This window comes from Onychomys torridus, chromosome 1 (genome assembly GCF_903995425.1).
Source record: "Onychomys torridus chromosome 1, mOncTor1.1, whole genome shotgun sequence".
In the NCBI taxonomy this organism is placed as follows: domain Eukaryota; kingdom Metazoa; phylum Chordata; class Mammalia; order Rodentia; family Cricetidae; genus Onychomys; species Onychomys torridus.
In genome coordinates, this window is record NC_050443.1 from 86,851,877 (window position 1) to 86,873,828 (window position 21,952).

The 21,952-nt window shown below is 45.9% G+C and overlaps 2 protein-coding genes across 2 annotated transcripts; one reads left to right on the forward strand and one right to left on the reverse strand.

The window, feature by feature from the left end:
• Window positions 1–1,585: 1,585 nt before the first annotated feature.
• Window positions 1,586–4,735, reverse strand: Nlrp10 (NLR family pyrin domain containing 10). Its single transcript, XM_036177218.1, has 2 exons — window positions 4,459–4,735; window positions 1,586–3,342 (listed from the first exon to the last, which is right to left on the reverse strand). The coding sequence occupies exons 1-2, from the start codon at window positions 4,733–4,735 to the stop codon at window positions 1,586–1,588; spliced, it is 2,034 nt and encodes a 677-aa protein (XP_036033111.1).
• A 7,316-nt stretch (window positions 4,736–12,051) lies between these two features.
• Eif3f (eukaryotic translation initiation factor 3 subunit F) lies at window positions 12,052–21,072 on the forward strand. Its single transcript, XM_036193294.1, has 8 exons — window positions 12,052–12,462; window positions 17,423–17,493; window positions 17,721–17,800; window positions 18,117–18,254; window positions 19,646–19,737; window positions 20,115–20,251; window positions 20,335–20,448; window positions 20,863–21,072. The coding sequence occupies exons 1-8, from the start codon at window positions 12,084–12,086 to the stop codon at window positions 20,938–20,940; spliced, it is 1,089 nt and encodes a 362-aa protein (XP_036049187.1). The 5' UTR covers window positions 12,052–12,083; the 3' UTR covers window positions 20,941–21,072.
• Window positions 21,073–21,952: the final 880 nt, after the last annotated feature.

Sequence of the window (21,952 nt, forward strand, 5' to 3'; positions counted from 1 at the left end):
ATAGGAAGCTTGAGACCAGCCTTGGTTACCTAAGACCCTGTTTCAAAACAAAAACAATAGAGCCAGTAATACTCAACTAGAAATCAGGTAGAGTTTCTTTTTAAGGTTTTCTGGCTTTTTGTAAAAGTACTGGATCATATAAATTTTTGCTCAAGCCAGTTTGAACTGAATGTGACTTCTATGTGAATCTTTGAAACACTGTCTAAAGTCATAATTGTGTGTTAGATTCACATTGCTTAAACAGGCATCCTTGGCACCAAGAACATGCAGGGATATGGATGTGCACCTGTTTCATTGTTCCCAAATTATCCATGACATTCAAGAGTTGGTCTTCTAGGAGCATCACCTCTTTGGGGAGACAACACAGCCTATCTCAATGAGTACCAATAAGCTTCATCCACCTGTCAGTAATCCAGTTATCAATTGCTCTCTACATAAGCTCATGACCACACAGATTGCTTCTTAGATATATTCTGTATATACACACATCTGTGGGTATACCTTCCATGGATATGATTGTCAAATGTCAAGCTACCATGTTTCCCATGTGGAAACTACTTAATAGTTAGGGCTTCAGTGTCCTACACTCACCATTCAAGATGAAGTACCTTGAACTCAGACATTTGGGCAAGTCTGGCAGATAACTGGAATTTTTGTATGTGGGATCAACTCATAGGGGAAAAAAATGAGAAAAGCAAAAGGTCTTCCTGTAGATTTTCTGTGGCATGCTAAAGGACCCATATTCAGTTGCACTAGAGCCTGCAAAAGCCACTGAGAAGGAGTAAGTGCCATGCTGGCAGTCTCTGCAGGCCTCTGCATGGCTAGCTGTGATGTGAGGGCAAAGAACTATCTGAGGCATCTGCAAATAGGTGGGGCTCCTGATTATACCTGAAGTTCCTCAACTATCAAATGAGGTCAATCAACTCATTAGACCTACAACAAGGATCCTTTTCTTCTTTCCTACTCTATATAGAGACCCAGAGCAGAAAAGGATGATGCACCCATTCTTGGAACTGCATCATCTGTTCACGAAGCAAAGTCAGTTGAGGGTATAACTGGTGCTAACAGTGATCATATTAGTACAGAATTAAGTCAAACCACAGTAAAACATCCAAGACCAGTGTCTAGGGCTGAATCAGCCATGGCCCACTTTTAACAATAGAAAGTGTAGAAGTTTCTAGAAATAATGGGAAGCTACTCTTTATTTAAGCAACAGCTGAATGCAAATACAGAGTCAACAGGACTTTCCACTGTGCCCCAGCACAGGGGTGTTCCATATATACCCACATTTTACAGAATGCATATGGTCCTAACTTTATTAATGTAAACATTTTATTTTATTTTTTTTTTAAAAAGAATCTAATGTCAGATTAAAAGTCTTAATCATTGATGTAAGCATAGAAGGGGCTACTCAAAGTGACTTCATATCCAGGAGGTGCTGAACAGCTCCTAGCAGGAAAGATGCTAACTAAAAGTTCAGATGTCCATAGTGAGGACTGGTTGCTTCCAATGAGCCATTGCACATACTATGCTAAGTCTCCTGGTCCTTGATTATGTAATTCTCTCTTCTATTTGTCTGTGTCCTTCACTCTCTCTTGTACCCATTCATCTGATCTCTCATCTCTCCATCCTTTTTAACTCTCTGTCCTTCTCCATCCTCCTGTTTCTCCACCCCACCACCCTCCTGACCCTTCATCTCTATATGCCCCTTTCCTGTATTTGCCAGCCCACTGTTTCTAACCGTCTGGGCAGGTTCCTCTGTCCCTCTGCTTTTCCCATTAGAGGCCCCCTTTTGTTCCTTCGTGCTGTTATTGGTTTTCAAGACAGGTCTTTGTACCTGCCCCTTACCAAGGCTGCTTTTCACTGAAAATGGCTTTCCCTTACCAGGTTTCTTTTCAACTGAACGTTGTATATTGAATCTGACATCTTTTAACTGGATACCTTGTGTAATTTTCTTTATTTTAGAATCATAGAGAGAGAATTCCAAATCCCACGACCTGTTGTGCTTTATGGTTTCTATTTGTTCTTTAAAACAATTCAGCTCCTGCCTTAGCGAGGGAGTAATTTTGAAGTAGAACTTCAGCCCCAAGCCCAAGGTGCTGTCTGCTTTCAACATGTCGAACAAGAACTGAAAACTCAGAGTCATCTCTTCATCTTTCTCCTGCTCCACCAGCTTCGCCACTTCTCTGCGCGTTGCCTCCCCCAGCTGACTCTGGTCTTCCTTCACAAGGAAAGACATGGCATAGAAAAATTCCTGGAAGCTGATGTGCCGAAAGCTGTAGAGTTTCTTGATGCCAATCCCTTCCCGATAGTCGATGCTATTCAGGAAGGCAGTGAGGCTGGGGCCATCTAAGCTGTACTTTCTGAGGACATCTTCTTCGAATAGCAGCCTCTGGTGCTGGATTCCCTCAGCTGCCAAGGAACACAGACTCCTCAGGACCCTGTGCCGGGTGAGCTCAGAGCTGTCCCCATTGCCATCAGTGGGCAGGAAGGTGGATACATACGCAGTGAAGATGTCTGTACTATTGTTAGGTGTCTCTGAGAGTTCCTGGCCTCTTACCATCTTTCTCTTCAGCCAGGAGCAGACCACCCAGCAAATGCCTGGAACCTGGCATGCTTTGTAGAGAACACCATTGTTTTGCACAAACTCAAGGGCATTTCTCGATTGCTCCTTATCCTCAAAATAGGAGTTGAAATAATTCTTCCTCTCCTCCTCAGAGAAGCCTAAGACATGGACATGTCGCCTTTCACCCAGCATAGGCTCCAGACTCTGCAAAGCCGGAGGCCGAGTGGTGATGAGAAGGGAGCATGGTACCTCCCTTCTCCTAATTAGAATGTGGAGAACGCGCTCCGCACGACTGGACTTTTGTAACTCATCAAAGCCATCCAGGATGAACAGGAGCCGCTCAGGCTGCCTCAAAATCTCTGTGACTGGGGCTTGATCATCTCCACAACACCAGCAGATGAGTTTGGGCAGGTCACACTTGGGCAGCAGGACCACTTCTCTGCAGCTCACATAGAAAACATAATCAAACCGGCCAGGGTACAGGGTCCCCTTGGCCCAGTCCTGCACCAGTTTTTTGACCAGTGTTGTCTTTCCGGTGCCTGCAGAGCCTTGCATCACCACTATGGGCGGGGTTGAGTAGGACTCCGCCTCTGGAGCGAATAAAGAATCCACCATGACGGGACCCAACTCCTCTTCCAGGTCCAGACAGGAAGGCGATCCCGGACTCGCGGGACTGGACCTAGCCACCAGGAGCAGCTTGTTGTGGCTGCTGTTAACACCCCAATCTTGCCTCTCCTCCAAGCAGTGCACATGCTCCCGGTAAATTTCTCTGTAATCTGAGTAACACAAATGGAGTTTCGGTGTCGGAATAAGAACAACAAAAGACAATAAAGACCCTTCAGACCCTGAGTTTGCTTTTCAGTTTCATCTTCTGCACCCTCTAACGTGTGTTGCTTTGAAGTTTATGGTTGTGACTTCATGAAGTGAAACTACTGCTTGTGGGGGCGGGGGCGGTGTTTGTATGTGATGTGTTTAGGCATGTTTTGAATGTACCTAGATTTGTATCTACACGCACTCATGAAAATGTGCTGACACAGTGTGTGCGTTTGTGTGGGGGAAGGGGTGTGCATACCTCAGTGTCAGTGTGTGTGACAATGTGTTAAGTTCCTGAGAAGTCCTGTGAAATTTCTCATGGGATGAGGTGAAGACAGAGAAAGGAAAGAGAAGGGAAGCTGAAAGCTGGTGACGGAACTGAAGTCTGTTTCTAGTAAAGGGTGGGTAAGAGCTTCACCCAGCAGCTGAACAAAAACAAGCAAGCAAACAAACACAGATTCTGCTATCTGAGCTAAGGTTCTTCTGCCGGTGTTACAAGCACCTTACTGACTGAGCAATCATCCCAGCTTATCCACTCCCGTTTCTGCAGTGCAGGAGGTCTCAGGAATGAAAGGAAACTGGGAACATAGATGCCAGTAGAGCCCCTGCAACCCCCTCCCCACAGAAAAAAAATCGGGTAGCTATTTAGGCTCCATTGCTGTCTAGGTTCCCCTTACTGTCTAGGTTCACATTAGCCCACTGACTCCATGAACACAGCCTGGCTGCTGGTCATGAAGCTGGGGAGATGTGACCCACACACTCTGATGCTGTTGTTCCTAGTTAGTGGAATTCACTCCACCAACACTGTCCTCCATCTCCAGGCCCTTTCTACTTCCCCTTCCCTTCTCCAGCAGAGCAACTACAATTAGGAGGTGGGGTGCTTTAGTCATAAGACATCCAAACCCTTGCCTTCAGCTCAGGGTCTGCACCCAACATTCATAGGTCCCTAGTCTGGAGACTACCTAAGACCCTGGGAATCTGGGGATCCCCAAGAAGAAGAGGGCAGTGTAAGGAAAGGTCTGTGGGGCCTGGGGATGTCTTTGGTGCCCCCTCACTCCCCTCTCTCAGGCTGCACTCACCATTCAGACAAACCCGACTGAGGTAGTCTACAAGCTCCATCAAGTTCATGGCCTGCAAGCTCCTGCTCACCACTCTCACAGCTTCCTGTGCTCCATACATTGAAATCAGTTTTGATGCTACTTCCACACGACTCAGTCCCTCCAGTTCCCCTCGGGCCAGATGAAATTGGGTCATATCCCGTAAGTGGAACTTCAGCGTCTTGAAACTGTTCTCCTCAAGGTCATTCAAGGCCCAGAGCAATGCCTCCTGGGGGCTGTTGGCTCGTGCCAACGCCATGGTGGTCAGAGTTCAGCCAGCCAGCCGCCTGGAAGTGAGAAGTAGTGAGACAATGCTGAGTGGGGAGCAGCCTGGAGACTCTTCATCCACATTGCCTTCTGGGTGCTTGTAGTCTGCAGAGCAGAGGCCCAGGGGAGAACAGATATGTGCAAAGCTCTGAGAAAGGGACATGGGTGAGACAGCAGGGAAAACTGTCTAATCAGATAGCACGTGTAACTGTGTGAGTAACTGGCAAAAAGGTCCCCCCTTCCTTCCTTCCTTCCTTCCTTCCTTCCTTCCTTCCTTCCTTCCTTCCTTCCTTCCTTCCTTCCTTCCTTCCTTCCTTCTTTCCTTCCTCCCTTCCTTCCTTCAGTCTTCCTTCCTTCCTGTATACATGTTTTTGTGTGTGTGACAGGGTCTCATGTTTCCTAGGCCAGCCTCAAACTCTTTTTGTAGCTGCGAATGACCTTTAAAGTTCTGATCTTCCTGCATCTATCTCCTGAGTACCATGATTACTGCCATGCAGTACTACGCCTGGCTTTGTGGGGTGCAGGGATTGAACTTAGGGGTTCATGTGTGTTAGGTAAACACTCTACCAACTAAGCAATGTCCCCAGAGGCCCATAGGCACTCTTAAACTGGACTCAGTTCCTCCTTAAGTTAGTATTAAGAACAAATATTTGGGTTGTTTTTTTTTAATTTCAAAAGTGAGCCTGCCCTTGATTGTGAATGATTCCAGAACTTGTGGATTATCTGCTGAGACTACAGAAATGGGAAACTAGGAAATCTCCATCCTCGGTCCACTGCTTCACACACCAACATCATGGGGTCCCAAACTGGTCTCCAGGTAAGGAGTCAAGTTCAAATAAGAATAAGAAGGGAACAGACAACATTAGTGCTAAATTTGTGACAAGTGACTTCTTCAATTCAGCATTTACTAAAGGGAAGAAGAACAACATGGATTAATAGGAAGCTTTCAGAATCCAGGAGATGCCTGTACTCCAAAGTCATGAGGACTCCATTGTGGAAGTATGATGTCTGGAGGTGCTCAAAATAGTCTTTGGTAATGGACTTGGTGGGGACTCAGATTTCAGTATTTTGACCAAATACCGATGAAAAGAACAAATCTCTCAGAAACACATTAAGACACAGGGACACTGGGGATTCCCTACAAAGCTCCAATTCTGGGGAAGCTAATTCCAGAAGGACAAGAAGGCAACAGCAGAGCACTGGGCCAGTCAAGCTCAGGCTTGAGGAGCTGGAGGTGGGAGGATGGCACAGCTCCCTGGTGCAAGAGGACAAAAAGCTAGCTGTCCAAGAGAGATGCAACAGGTCCATTTTCAGCTCTGCAGGCCAAGCCTGAGTCCTCTTATCTTAATTATTATATGGCAGGGTTAGAACTCAAAGCAAAGGTATGAATTCTCAGACACATACCGTCTGTCTACAGTCCCAGTGTGTGGGGCTGGAACCCATGAAGGACCTCAGTGAACAGGGAAGTGGAGATGCCCATACATGTCAGTTGGCATGAGCAATTGTTCACCAGAGGAACACTTGACCCCCGGGAGGCAGAGGCAGGTGGATCTCTGAGTTCAAGGCCAGCCTGGTCTACAGAGTGAGTCCCAGGACATCCAGAGATACAGAGAGAAACCCTGCCTAGGAGAAAAAAAAAAAAACAATCTTGACCTCATTTTTCGAACATTAAACTTGGGCAACAAGGGAGGGACCAAAGGCATGAACTATTATATTGCCAAAAGAAGGACTGAACAGAAGATGACTCACATTCCTCCCTGAAACCACTTGTCCTGTTTACGGCTTGACCCCAGTCGGGACGGGGAGGTTTGACTAAGGAAGCAGAGCACTGTGTCCTCCACCATGTACCAGTTCTTCACATTGGTGAAGCCACAGCAGGATGTGCCCTGACAAAAGGAAAAAGGAAAAAATAGAAACAAAACAGGAGCTCTGTGAACTAGAGGTACAAACATATTCCTAAATGTGCCCTAAAGGCAGCTGGTCAGTTGACTTGAAGAGCAGGGACTCCACTAAACCTCCCTAAATTTGAAGCAGTTTCTCCAAAAAGGTTGCCTTCAAGGTGGAAAGGATAATGGATTGGTAGTTTAACTGATGTCTTTGTCTTTCTGAAAAAGCTATGGAGAGAAAACCAAAGGGGCAGAAACCAACAGTAAGTTACCAGACAACCAGAAATGAAAGTCAGATAAGTATCTTAGGAGCAACAAAGACCAAGGCACAGGACATAGTGAACTAAAGCACTCTGGTGAACAGCAGCACAACCACTGAATAGCTAAGATCTATACTATACCCACAATGAAAGGATGGTGTGGAGAGGCTGGAAAGGTGACTCCATGGCTAGGAGCTCTGGCTGCCCCTCCAGAGGACCTCTGTTTGATTCCTGGCGCTACATGGCAGCTCACAACCATCTATAACTCCAGTCCCAGGGGATCTAATATCCTTTTCTGGCCTCTGAGGGCATCAGGCATGCATATGGTACATAGATATAAACATGCAGGCAAAACACCCATACATATAAAGAAAAAAAATTAAATTAGAAAGAATGGTAATGGAATGATTAGGATAAAAGGTCAGTGGATAATGCCTAAAACCTTGAGCCAAAAAGCAGTTGTATGTGTGTACTATTTAGAAGTACAAAGATGCAATGGGGCTAGAGAGATGGTTCAGTGTGTAGGAGCACTATCTGTGTAAGCATGGTACCTGAGCAGCAAGCAGGAAGACTTGAGTTCATGTTGTGCCACCCATGTAAAACCACTGAGGGTGGGTACATGAGAATGGCTGAGGTTTGTTGCCTGCTAGCATAGCTTCAAGCTCAGTGAGAGACCCTGTCTCAAAGGAACAAGGTGGAGCGTTACAGAACAGGACAGCTGACATCCTCTAGACTGTGCATATACAAAGTACACACACTCGCACACATAGGCATATATAAAAAACACGTAAAAAATATGTCTCTGTGTGTGTGTGTGTAGGAAGACAGAAGAGAGTTAGAAATCTAAAGTGGTTGCCTTGGGGAAGAGGGATAGGGTGGAGAGAAAGATGAAACTGTTTAAGGCACAGACTTCGTAATGATCTGAATTTCTGATACATACACATGCATCACTGAGATAAAACAACAGGTCATAGATCACCCTAGGAAAAAGATAGGCAGCAAAGATGTGGAGGGAAGAGGATAGAGAAGTCTTCCAGGACACTTGGCCATGAAAATTCTGCAAAGTGCTGGGAGCAGCAGGCTAAGGAAAGGCCTTTGTTCTCACATAGAAAGGGGGTATTTTTAAATGTCAACAAAAAGCATCCAAAGGAAGGATAAGACTAGAAATCTCAAATGGTAGAGGGAGGGTGAGAACAGGGACTGGATTAGGACCCTAAACAGAGGAAAAGCCAGAAGACTGGCTTTTCAATGAGAAAGGCTGTGGGAAGAAGAGCAGCTGTGTGGAGTTCATGGTCAGAAGATGAATGTGAGCGTGTCAGACAGAAGCTATATTCTACATGCTATATGGCTAACAGAATCTCCAAAGAGCTTAAAGGCAGTGGTGGTAGGAGAGGGGGGAAGCCAGGTGGTGAGCGCAGCCAGCCCACTTACCTCTGCACCTTTACCCCTTCACCAAGCCCCGAGTCACAGTACTCTGTGAGTACTCCCTGGAGTTCATGAGAAACGGCAGGAATGGGAACTGACTTGCCCAAAGCCTTAGCCAAGATCAGGCTGGAAATAGAAACCAGAGCACCGGAGATTAAGATCAAGAAGCCAGGATGAGAAAATAAAAGAATGAGACATGGTTGTCTAGATAGGATGACAAAGAGCAGAGGCCACTTACTGCACCAACGCCAGCTCCCAAGGTCTAAGTCACTGGGCCAGAGATTAGTAGCAACACCTAAGTATTTATAGAAACAGGAACTGAGTTTAATTGGAGGGGCGGAGGCAAGAGATGAAATCATGTTAACCCTGTCCCGGCTAGGGCAGAGATGATAACCAGAGAAACTGAGTCCCCAAAAGAGAGAAGATTTAAATGGGGAAAGCAGGGTCAAGGACAGAAACAGAGATAGAAAATTGAGAGAGAAGCAATGTAGGGAGACATAAAATACATAAACTGAGCAGGAAAAACAGAGACAAAAGAGTCAAGAGCAAGGAGTTAGCTAGAATATATACATACATACATACATACATACATACATACATACATACATACATACATATGTTTCCTTTCAGTCTCTGAAATGGGCTAGGTAAACAGCCTACAGGCCCACCTTCATATAACTCCCTAGTAGAGATAATCCTGTCTTGTTTTGTTTTGTTTTGTTTTGTTTTGTTTTGTTTTGTTTTTCAGGCAGGACTTCTCAAATACAGTCCCCCAGGGAACTAGAAAGTGACATGCGGTGGTTAATTTTGTGTGTCCCAACCTTTGGTCAACACATCACTGAGAGTTTCTGTGATCCTGTACTTAGGATGTGACTATCATTTGAGTCGGTAACTGACTAAAGTTGACTGTGCTCACTAATGTGGGTGCCCCTCATCCCATCAAATGAAGCCTGAACTAAAGAAAAGCCCTGGCCTTCTCATGAACAAGAAGGGTCTCCTCTTACTGTATATATGGGCCATGTTTCCCTCACATGTGGGTCCTAGAATTTTATTTTTATATGTCATAATTTTATTATATACATATGTGTGTATATGGATGGATGGATGGATGGATGGATGGATGGATGGATGGATGGATGGATGACATGAAAGCCAAAAGAAGATCAGGAGGAGGGAAACACTAATGGGAAGAATAATTGGAGGACTACAAGGAGGGAGCAGGCGGGAATAAACACCATCCAAGTTCAAAGAATCTCTGCCAACAAGACAAAAGTCTTAAAGGGGTTGGGGAGATGGCTCAGTGGGTAAGAGCACCTGCCATGCAAACATGAAGACCCGAGGTAGAATCCCCAGCACCCACATAAAAAATCCAGGTGAGGTAACCTGGGAATCTGTAACCACAGCATTGTGGATAGAGAAACAAAAGGGTCACGGGGCTTACTGACTATCATCCTAGCTCCAGGTTCAGTGAGGAGCCCAATCTCAAGGAAGTGGGGCAGAGGGTGATAGACAGGGCAAAGCAGGTCACCCAGTGTCTGACCTTCATATGCACACTCATGAGTATACATACATGCACGCGTGTGCGTGCACTCGCGCACACGCGCGCGCGCACACACACACACACACACACACACAATCTATGCATATACCACTCACATAAAATCTTTTACAGAAAAAAGGGAAGAATAATGCTGGCTGTGATGGTGCATTCCTTTAATCCCAGCACTCAGGAGGCAGAGGCAAGCAGATCTCTAAGTTCGAGTCCAGCCTGGTCTACAGAGAGAGTTCCAGGAGAGTCAAGGCTACACAGAGAAATCCTGTCAAAGAAAGAAAGAGAGAGAGAGAGAGAGAGAGAGAGAGAGAGAGAGAGGGAGGGAGAAAGGAAGGAAGGAAGGAAGGAAGGAAGGAAGGAAGGAAGGAAGGAAGAAAAAGGAGAAAAATAACTAAAGAACTTCTTACCCTACCTACTCTAAGAAGGATCATGGGTCTCCTCTGGCCTTCTGATTCAAACTGAAACATTGGTTCACGGGGTTTGAGCCTACTGGCTTTAAGAATTGAACCAACACCTCCAGCACTCTTGAGTCTCCAGCTTGCTGGCTGCAGATCATGAAAAGTCTCATTTTTGTAATCGCAAATGCTTTTTTAAGATTTTTTTTATTATACATTCATGTGTGTCTGTATGTGTATACATGTGTCTGCAAGTGCCTGTGGAGGCCAGAAGAGGGCATAGGATCCCCTAGAACTAGTTACAGGTAGTTGTGAGCCACCAGCCACCACTTTCCCTTTCTGGGACCCCAATCAGATCCTCTGCAATAACAGTACTCTCTCTGGACTGCTGAGGCGTCTCTCCACTGCCATTACCCCCAACTTTTTATGACATAGGAGTCTTAATAATCAGCTCCTGACCCTGCTTAGAGATCTATCCTTTCTTCTGCTTTTAACAATCTAGCCACCAAATGATTTCCTTAAGTGCACTGGGCCAGTTCTCACTCACCTCAAGTCGTTTCACATTAATTGTTCACTCTACCAGAAGGGCTCTCCCTGCCCAAAGCCCCAGATATGGCTGCCTGCCTGAAATCTTCAGGTTTTCTCCCAACTTGACATCCTCATTGGGACCTACCCTGACCCTTCACAGCTCCTGATGCCCTCATAATCTCTACTGGCCATGTCTTTCTCGTAGCACAATTAAATAATAACAATTACCATGTATCACAGCACTTTCTGACATAATATAACATTTTCTTAGTGCTTTTCTTTCCCCAGTAAAATGGTTCACTGATCTACCCAAGCACCTACAGAGTGTCTGGTGTATATTAAGCATTTAAATTGTTAAATGACTATGCCTCCCTAGAGACACTTTATGAAGCCATCACAAAGAAAGCACTGTTAGCCTGGCATGGTGGTTCATGCCTATAATCCTAGCATTCAGGAAGTTGAGGCAGGGAGGTTGAGGTGAATTCAGGGCCAACCTGACTTATATAGTGAACTCCAACCAGCATAGACTGCAGCATAGACCCTGACTTCAAAAATAAGCAAAGGAAAAAAGGATGGAGGGACAAGAAAGGGAGGGAGGGAGGGAATAAAGAGAGAGGAAGGAAGGAAGGAATGAAGGGAGGGAGGGAATGAGGGAGGAGGGGGAAGGAGGGAGGGAGGGGAGGAGAGGGGGGAGGCAGAGAGAGGGGAGGAGGGAAGGAGGGAGGGAGAGGAGGAGAGGGAGGGAGGGAGGGAGGGAGGGAGGGGAAGGAGAGGAGGGAGGGAGGGGAAGGAGAGGGAGGGAGGGGAGGGAAGGGAGGGAGGAAGGAAGGGGAGGAAGGAAGGAAGGAAGGAAGGAAGGAAGGAAGGAAGGAAGGAAGGAAGGAAGGAAGGAAGGAAGGAAGGAAGGAAGGAAGGAAGGAAGGAAAGGAAGCCCCTTTAAAAGTCACTTTGACATTTAATATCCAATTTAAGTCTAAAACAAGAATTGAGACCTTTACCCTACTCTGTACCGCCATCTGGTGGCAATTGTGTAGATTGCTAGTTGTTTCTCTCCCCCGCCACACACACAGGAGGTCCCAAAGTTCCTAGGAACTACTTTGGCCTGCTCCTCACAGAGTGCATATCGGACGGAAATTAAAGAGCACACAGCGCACTAAAACTTAACCACCAGCCGGATATTTCGGTGCCCAATAGTCATCAAGAGTTGATTCACGTGGTACAAATTCAACCAACCAAGTTCCTAATACTGCCCAACTCACGCCCTTCCGTCCTGGGCTCCCTCTTTCTCGGCAAGATGGCATCCCCGGCCGTACCAGCAAGTGTCCCTCCTGCTACTGTGGCCACAGCCCCGGCGCCGGCCGCCACCGCAGCCCCGGCTGCAGCCTCGACAGCGCCCACGCCAGCTCCGGCGCCGGCTGCTACTCCCGCTACGGCCCCGGCGCCAGCCTCGTCCTCCGACCCCGCGGCAGCTACGCCTGCCGCACCGGGCCAGACACCGGCCTCCACACCGGCCCCTGCGCAGACGCCGGCACCCTCGCAGCCTGGGCCCGCTCTCCCGGGGCCTTTCCCCGGCGGCCGCGTGGTCAGGCTACACCCGGTCATTCTGGCCTCCATCGTGGACAGCTACGAGCGACGCAACGAGGGAGCTGCCCGGGTTATCGGAACCCTGCTGGGTGAGTGCTGGAGAAAAGAATGCTTTCTTCCCGTTCATCTCCCTCCTGTTCTCAGTGTTTCCTCTCGTTCCAACGCCTTTGAACTCTTAACCTGTTTCTCTTTTACACCTTCTTTATGTGGCTTGCTTTCCCTTGGATCCTGCCGAATTACTGTTAGGTTGAGCGACAGAAATGTGCAAGGAGTAGGTATGAGCTATTGAGTAGTTTGTGGCAATTGATCTACATGTTATTTTATATTCCTATCAGCGAAGTACAGAGAGTGCATGTTGCCAAAAAATGAACTCAGATGCCAGCAAGAAGTTCAAAACTCTTGCCTTTTAATCACAGTACCCACATTTCCCCTCTTATCTGACTGATAACCACTACCACCACATGTAGGGGAAGAGGATGTGTCAGAAGCTTTCCCCAATTCAACAAGTAAAGCAGGTTTGTTCAAAACCTATTCCGGATATATAATACTTCGTTTTCCTGAACTTTTAAGACAGACGCTCAGTCCCAAGAACCTCCCTCATACCACTTTCTAGTGGAATAAAACCTGTGTATGCTCAGGTCCAAGATTCTGCCCCCACCTCACTCCTCTCGTATTCCATTTGGACACAAACGATAGTATTATCTGTTTACAAGCGACCTTAAAATGAAGAGTAATCGCCAGGCGGCGGTGACTCACACCTTTAATCCCAGTACTGAAAAGTACTGAAGACTGTTGATAAATTTCTCTCTCTGGGGACTGCTGGTCCTGTCAGACTTGCTTGCACTCTGCCTTAGTGACAGCTTTTAAACCCTGGCAGTCCACTCTAGTTGTATCCATCATTTCTTTCTTACTGGTGATCTTGTAGTAGTTCTTGCACTGTGGAAGACCATTCAGGTGCACAAAGAGGACAGGATATGTTGTCAGACTCCAGCAATGATTAGCTTTGTGTCTTAGGACAAATCACCAGAGATCTAGTTCTTTGGGGGACTTTAGCAGACAGTTTTTGTGAGGATGAAATTATTACAGAAAGCAACTAATGGCTGGCACACCTCAGGTACAGCAGCTATTGGTCACGGTCTACTACATAGGAGGCCATACCACCCCACCACACATTTCTTTGACAGTGTAGCACTTAACAGAAACTTAGAGTTGATACATTGTCTCTCATCAAAACAGGCTTGCATTTTCTTTGCCACAAGCATCTTCCATTCCCTTCATCATTTTATTTCAGTTCCACAACTATAATCCTAACTCCCTTTATTTGTAACCTCTCACAGTGTGTTAGTATTCTGTAACTTCCCCATTGTGAGCTTCTATAGCAACACATGTTTGCATCAGTGACTTGCCACTTGACAAATACTTAGGCTATCTAATTTCCAGTTTCTGGAGCTGTTTAACTCTAGGAATCCGGGTCTACCCAAGGTTTGTGTTTCACACCATTTATCTTAGGGAGGTAGCTGTAGTCTGTGGATTCTCTATCAGACAGAATCCTGCTCTGGTTCTCCCACTGCTACAAAACATTTCAGTTCTTGATAGAAAAACAAATGAAGCAGTGTGTGCTTTGTAGGGGCTTGGGCTTTTCGTAGGTTGACATGAATTTGTAAAAGATTTTGTTTGGCTAAATGAAATCATTCGTGACTTTTATGTACCATAAAACTGTTAGGTACTTAGAATTCAAAATCAGTTAAAGAAACACTGTTGTAACCTTAAACCCAAGATAGAAACATAGTCCCTGTACTGTAGATGTGATGCCCGTTGTGCTAGCAGGTGTCCTGTGGAGACAGGAGACTTAACTACTGTGAAAGATTCACAGAAAAGATCTGAAAGATCATAGTAAGGTGTAACATTTTCAGTGTGGAATAAGTCTTTAAATGGCCAGTGTCCATATGTGATTCCCAAAGGAGCAAGACCTGAATTTACAATTTTATATTTTATAACAAGACCTGATTTTTAAATTGTTTTCAATGAATATACCCAGGGGTTATTGTTCTTTGTAAGTACTACTAAACTTAGTATCCTTTATCCTTTAAACAAAAACTTTAGCTATTCAAATTATAGAGCATCTTTATAAAGATACCTTTTAAATTCTGTAATTTTGAAATTTCTGTGAATACTTGGGAATGCTTACCTTTTATCCCTGAATTTCAAAAAAAATAACATGCCAAGAATTTGAAAACTGAGAAATTTACTTTCACTTTTATGTAATAGTTCTAAACTGTACCACTGTTGAGAAATAAACATATTTTAAGAACGCTCTTGGGCTGGAAAGATGGCTAGAGGTTAAGAGCACCAACTGCTCTTCCAGAGGTCCTGAGTTCAATCCCCAACACCTACTTGGTGGCTCACAACCACCTGTAACAAGATCTGGCGCCCTCTTCTGTATACATAATAAATAAATAAATCTTAAAAAAAAACAAAAAGAAAGAAAGAAAGAAAGAAAAAGCTGGGCAGTGGTGGCACATGCCTTTATTCCCAGCACTCAGGAGGCAGAGGCAGGCGGATCTCTGTGAGTTCGAGGCCAGCCTGGTCTCCAAAGCGAGTTCCAGGGAAGGTGCAAAGCTACACAAGAAACCCTGTCTCGGGGGAAAAAAAGAAAAAAGAAAGCTCTCAGCGGGCTGGAGCGATGGCTCAGATTAAGAGCACTGACTGCTCTTCCAGAGGCCCTGGAACCATCTGTAATGAGATCTGATACCCTCTTCTGTATACATAAATAAATAAATAAATAAATAAATAAATAAATAAATATTTTTTAAAAGGACACTCTTGCCAAGTCCACCATCCTGGCTTGTGAGAGGGTGGCAGAAGGAGAAGCCCCCAGTGGTTCTGGGCCCCGGGCTCTGGGGCAGAAGTCATGGGAGCTAGCTGAGAGCCGAGCTGCAGTCTCATCTCAGTGGGAGGCTCTTGAGCAGTGCCCGTTCCAAAGCTGGGGGACCAGGAGGAATGAGAAAATGTGGCTGCTTTGGGAAAGTAGTAGACCTGAGCTGGGCCTAGACAACAGATTCAGTTCCAGTAAAGTAAAAGCACTTGAGAAGTCAGGGCACGGAAAGATGGAGAATTCAAAGGTAGGAAGTAGAGATGGCAGGGCAGGGCATGCTCAGAAGAGCAGCGTTAGAAGGTGGTTTCTAGGTCTTCGGTTGTGCCTAGAAGGAAGGAAGTATGGAGTTTGACTTGGCTTGGTATGTACTCCTTCCGAGATGCCATTGAGTGTGGCCCTGGGTTTGAGTTTGACTTGGCTTGGTATGTACTCCTTCCGAGATGCCATTGAGTGTGGCCCAGGGTTTGTCCATTAGGGAAATGGAGTGAGAAAGGCTGCCGAGGTGGTTCACAGGCCTGACCTTCTTTTCATTCCTGGAACTCGTGTGGTGGAAGGAGAAAAGGAACTCCTGCAGATTGTCCTCTGACCTCCATAGGCCAGCAGTTGCACATGCTCTCCCACAATCAATCAGTGTAAAAGAAAGACAGAATTTAACAGTAAATGAAGAGAATGTAAAGAGATGTGGGCAAGTGTGTGTCAGCCTCCAGAAGATAAGAAGTAACTGAAATCATAAAAGTGGACAAAATCACCTACCACAGGGATTGGCAGCTGTGTTTTAAAAAAAAAAAAAAAAAAAAAAAAGGTCAGGAAATATTTTCAGCATTGTGTGCAGTCTGTCACAGCTACTCAACTCTGCCTTTGTAGCCAAAAGCCATAAATAAAGCATAAGAGATTAGGCAAGTAAACGTTTATTAGCTGAAATGTGTCTGGGTCAGGACTTGACCTAGAAAAGGAACACAGAACAAAAACTAGGAGCACTAGGAATGCTGAAAACCTGAGGGGTCAGAGGAAGAGCCAACAGATCAGGAAGAGAAGGAGAAACCTAGAAGAGACTGGTGTCGTGGAGACCCTGAGGCCAAAGGGCTCTGAAATGGAGGAAGTAGTCACGATCAAATGTGGATGAGTAGTCAGGTGAGAATGTATGCCTGTGGGTTTAAGAACATAGCTCAGAAAATGGAAACCATAGCTCTAGCAGACGAATTAAACCGAGCAGGGACGTGTTATAATACGGGGTGGGGGACCTGGGGGGAGGTACCAGTATATTATAAGAGACTGAAGTGACCCATGGCTCAGTGAGATCAGGGAACTAATGTGAGGCTATCAGAACACAAGTTTGTGGTAGTCTGATGATGATGTTGATCCACAGGTAGAGAGATGAGGTAGGCTGGTCCAAAGGGGGGGTCAAGGTAACTCTGAAAACTGTATACAGTGACACTGGGCTGCTGCTCTATTGGCAGTCTGTCTTCAGCGAGCTGTGCAGGTTAGCATACAGGGAGAAACTCTAGAGCAGTAGGACCCCTTTGGGGGTTGAATGACGTTTTCACAGGGGTCACCGAAAGCCATTGAAAAACATGTTTACATTGTAGTTCATAACAGTAGCAAAATTACAGTTGTGAAGTAGCAACAAAAATAATTGTATGGCTGGGGTCACCACACCAGGAAGGTCACACAGCATTAGGAAGGTTGAGAACCTCTGCTCTCGAGAGTGAAGAGGGTGTTATGGGGAAGGGCTGGTAGTGGAAAATATTATAAAGGAAGACAACCCTAAGTGGTGATAGAAGGAAGAGATGAGGATCACTCCAGAGTTTTGAGTTCTCTGGAAAATACTGGTTCTGTTGATGCTGAACTTGGGGCTAATGTGTTGGTTTCATGTTTGTTGGCTTGAGGAGACCTCCAAAAGCATTTCAAAAGTAGGAGCTGGAGATACCACTCAGTTGATAGAGCACTTGCCTACTGTGCACGAAGCACTGATGTCAATCCCCAGCACCACATAAACCAGGTGTGGTGGTGCACATCTGTAATCCTAGCGTTTGGGTGGTAGAGACATGAGGCTCAGGAGTTCTTGTTTATCTGTAGTTACAAAGGACTGACTCCAAAAACAAAGAAAGGAAAAGGTAGTCATGGGCTGTGGGGTCCCAGGATTATATAACACCTGGCCATTCTCTCTTTACCAGGAACTGTTGACAAGCACTCAGTGGAAGTCACCAACTGCTTTTCAGTGCCACACAATGAGTCAGAAGATGAAGTGAGTTGAGTGGATTTCAGCAGCCCCTGTGCAGATCATGGCCATTCACCTGCTGGCTTCGCTTGCTCGAGGCCCCTGCTGTGCTGTGTCTGTGACCAGAGCTGCAGGCAAAGCACCACTCTCCTGCCCACGTCCTGGCCCCTTCATCTGGAGGGGGGTTCCTTCTTCCTGTCCAGTTTTAGTGTGTACTTCTGGCTTCTTAACTTCCTCCCTGCCTTCTCTCTCAGGTGGCTGTTGACATGGAGTTTGCTAAGAATATGTATGAATTGCACAAAAAAGTCTCCCCAAATGAGCTCATCCTAGGCTGGTAAGTTGATGGAGTGGGTGGATGGGAAGTCTTCGTTGAGGGCCAGCCTCGTTGTCCTCAGACTAGATCCTGTCTCACCCTTCAGAGAGTATTCAACACATGTGACCTTGAGCCTATAGATCGAGTGTTTTGATGATAATTCTGATTCTATAAAGGCAAGAGTATTTTTTTTTCACTGATAGCTTTTGTTATTGCAAAGTTTGTTGACACTGTTAATTACCGCTGACATAGTGTCAGGACCCCAGAGACACCCCACCACTGTTGTATTTGGTATTGGCATCAGGTGTTGTGCACCTATAACCACTCTGTTTTCCAGGTATGCAACAGGCCATGACATCACAGAACATTCGGTGCTGATCCATGAGTACTACAGCCGAGAGGCCCCAAACCCCATTCACCTCACCGTGGACACAGGTCTCCAGAATGGGCGCATGAGCATCAAGGCTTATGTTAGGTGAGTCGTGGGCATTAGGGGCATTTAAGGTGACCCATTATGCCTGGATGACATCCCCCTCCTACCCCACTCAAGTCTAATTCTGCAGCACCTTGTCTCTTCAGGAACTTCATTCCTCTTTTGACAGCTGTCATTAGAGAAGTTTCTGAAGCAAAATCCGACCCCATAATTTACACTCACTGATCCTACTTAAACTGGAGCACTTGTTGCATGTGACCATTCCAAATGATAGTGCCTTTGGTGCTTGAGCAAACTACCGGGTTTCATTTGTGTCATCTTTCTGGGACAGTCCCCACGTGGTGTGTTTAGCATGGTCCTAATGTGACCTTGTTCATGGCTTTTCTGAATTACCTTTAGTTTTGCATTGTTTGGTTTCCTTTCTGTTGCTGTGATAAAACTGACCAAAACCAACTTGGGAAGAAAAGGGCTTATCTCACCCTGTAGGTCAGAGTCTGTCATTGAGGGGAGTCAGGGCAGGAACCTGAAGCAGAACCAGAGTAATGTTGCCTACTTCCTTGTTCCCTGGCTTGTTGAGACTGCTTTCTTCTATCACACAGGACCACCACCACCCACATCAATTACCCATCAAGAAAATGCCCCACAGACTTGCCTACAGGCCAGTCTAGTGAAAAAATTGAAGTTCTTTCCAGATGACCCTAGCTTATGTCAAATAAACAAAATAAAAATAGGAATAAAAACCTAACCAGCACATTCATTATTCCTAGAACTTAGTTGCACGGTATTTATAAACTAGAGGATGCTAGCCTTGTTTGGGACACATCTTTTAAGCTGGGATTAAGTAGACTTTTAGATGATTACATTGCAGTGTTGACACAGAACTTGCCAGCAACTACAGCACCATTTGTCACAGCTTTCAGGGAAGGCTTTAGCAGCTGAGGAGGGAAGAGTTATTAGTACAACTTGAGCCTGTTGATATGCCCAGAGCCTTCCCCACCCCCGCCGCCGCGCCCCCCCCTTCTTAGTCTCTACAAATTCAGCCTCTTCAAAACTCATGAAAATAGAGTTGAAATAGTAAACACAACAATTTTAGTGAAGTTACGTCTAGCACCCAATCCATTGGTTTGGTGCATAAGTCAGTTTGGTCTTTGGTGATAAGAGGCTCAGGCCCAGAAAAGGATTGCTCTGGTGTGTCTCTTTTCCCTAAAGATAGATGTCTAGGCAGCCAGGAACATCCAGAGTCCTGACTTCATTGCTGGCATGATAGTGTATGAGGTCATCCTATAAGGGGCCAGGCCAAGGAGGAACAGGAAAGTTTTCTCTCAAGAGAATTCCATTTGTGGATTGCATTGCCTTTGTGACTGCTTTCGCACCCTAGTCTATCCATGCAGGCTGCTCCTAAGGGCATCTCTCCCTCTCTCCTCCCTCCCCAGCACTTTAATGGGTGTCCCTGGGAGGACCATGGGAGTGATGTTCACACCTCTCACTGTGAAGTACGCGTACTACGACACTGAACGCATTGGAGGTGAGTTTCCTTCCTCCACTCTATACCCCTAGAGACCCCAGGCTTATGCAGGGGAGGGAGCTGGTTCTCTGTGACAATGATGAAGGGCTTAGGTAGCTTAAAGAGCACTGATCCAGGTTCATGCTAACTAGAAGTTGAAGGTTGTTCAGGGTAGGAAATTGTCTGTCTCACAGGCCTCATAATCTCCATACAATTCCAAAACCAGTAGTTAACAAGCTAGGTGGAAGAACTGAGCTCTCCAAAGAAAGAGGAGTCAGTGAGTGGAGAGCAGGGATTTTTTGGGGGGGGGAGCTGACTGCGTCCAGAGTGGGTGGAGAGAGTTAGTAGGTGGTTAATGACCTCTTTCCTCTCTTACTGCCTGCCCCACGCTCCCACAGTTGACCTCATCATGAAGACATGTTTTAGCCCCAACCGGGTGATTGGACTTTCAAGTGACCTACAGCAGGTGGGAGGAGCCTCAGCTCGCATCCAGGATGCTCTAAGCACTGTATTGCAGTATGCTGAGGATGTGCTGGTGAGAAGCGGGGAGGAAAAGCAAGGGAAGGCTGATATGGCAGTACCTAACAGTGCCTCACCGAGCCTTTGTTTTGTGTTCAGTCTGGAAAAGTATCTGCTGACAACACTGTAGGCCGCTTCTTGATGAGCCTGGTTAATCAAGTACCCAAGATAGTTCCTGATGACTTTGAGACCATGCTCAACAGCAACATCAATGTGAGTGCCATGGCTGGACCCTGGAAGTTGGGTAGAGGAAGGCTGCTACACAGTCCAGGGTGGAGGCAGTATAGTGTGTTCAGGGGATCTCCTCCTCCAAGTGCCATGTTAACTAGACTCAGGTAGAAGACCTGCTAAAATTCAAGGCAGCAAAGACAATTTCTAGGTTTCCCCATCTGTGTGTTCACAGGACACACCCCCATACTCCGCAAGTCTCCATTACAGTCCACATTCCATAAGCATCAGTAGAGAAGATAGTGTTCATGCACATTCCCTTCCTGGCTTCCACCTTCAACCCCTGCTGAGTCTGGCCCAACTGTCATTTGGACTCTGCTCAACCAGTGTTCACAGTGGAGCTGGCCAGCGTCGGCCTTTCTGTCCCCTTTCCATTCACTGTTTTCCTTTGTCTTTCAGGACCTGCTGATGGTGACCTACCTGGCCAATCTCACCCAGTCACAGATTGCCCTCAATGAGAAACTTGTCAACCTGTGAATGAGCCCCAAGAGACACTGGCGCTGGTCAGACTGAAGTGGAGGCAAAGGGTTTCTTTGTGGTCTTGAGTCACAATGACTCAGTCAACTACTTGGGACTCCTAATAAACATAGCTTACCTTTTGTAAATGAACTTTATCTGATGTGACTTTATTGTTGGCTGGGAGAAAGAAAAGTGTTCTTGAGCTCATACAGAAGTCAGGGAGTGGGCACTGTAGGGAGAAGCTGGTTATATGTTGGCATGGCTCCTCAGCAGTAGGTGCACCCACAGCCCAGACTGTTAGCTTCACCCAGCACCATACCAGACCTTCTTGGCACAATGGCTTTACAGTCATACTTTTTTTCTTTTTCAGACTCTTAGGATCATAGCAAATGGAATCTCCAAAATTATTTATAGTTTTTTGTTTTCTTTTGTTTTCTGTCTGTTTTTGTTTTTCAATTTTTTTTTCCTCCATAGCATCTTACCTGGATGGCAGGCCAGGAGGTTGCCTTGTGCACAGTATGGAAGGACTTGGAGATGTGCTAGTGAGCCAGAACAGAAGACAAAAAGGATGGCACATACCTGAGACCTGGGACCCATGAGTCCATCTCCATGGTGAGGAATATCTGCTTTACCAGACTATTTGATCTGGAAAAGTGTCCTCATACAGACACGTGTATGATATGCATGTGCCTAAACAAGCCGAGGAATGATGAGCTTAAAAAAAAATCACAGTAGTGGTTGGTCAGGTTAGAGGTGGAGGGAGGCGGACAAGTAGAAGCAAGTGCAGGCTAGTGACTGGTCTAGTGTGAAGGCTAGCAGTAGGTTGATGTGTCTAAATAGAGCCAAATGTGAATTGATGATGTTGGTGTGTTTTTCATTATCGCCTAGCTTGGTTCTCGCCTTAATAGACACTATGTTTAAATGAGAGAAAATACATTGAAAATAATGGAGAAAAGAGGGTTTTTGCTTTTTAAATATTGTCTAGTTGATAAGGTGGAAAAAACTAAATTGCTAAAGAGAAGTCTGGGGT

Bases quoted from the DNA above. Each gene is read 5' to 3' on its own strand.
- Eif3f (XM_036193294.1), top strand. From the start codon at position 12,084: ATGGCATCCCCGGCCGTACCAGCAAGTGTCCCTCCTGCTACTGTGGCC. The intron at 17,494-17,720 runs GTGAGTTGAGTG...CTTCTCTCTCAG, and splicing joins ACAATGAGTCAGAAGATGAA to GTGGCTGTTGACATGGAGTT. The intron at 20,449-20,862 runs GTGAGTGCCATG...TTTGTCTTTCAG, and splicing joins TGCTCAACAGCAACATCAAT to GACCTGCTGATGGTGACCTA.
- Nlrp10 (XM_036177218.1), bottom strand. From the start codon at position 4,735: ATGGCGTTGGCACGAGCCAACAGCCCCCAGGAGGCATTGCTCTGGGCC. The intron at 3,343-4,458 runs GTGAGTGCAGCC...TGTGTTACTCAG, and splicing joins CAGTCGGGTTTGTCTGAATG to ATTACAGAGAAATTTACCGG.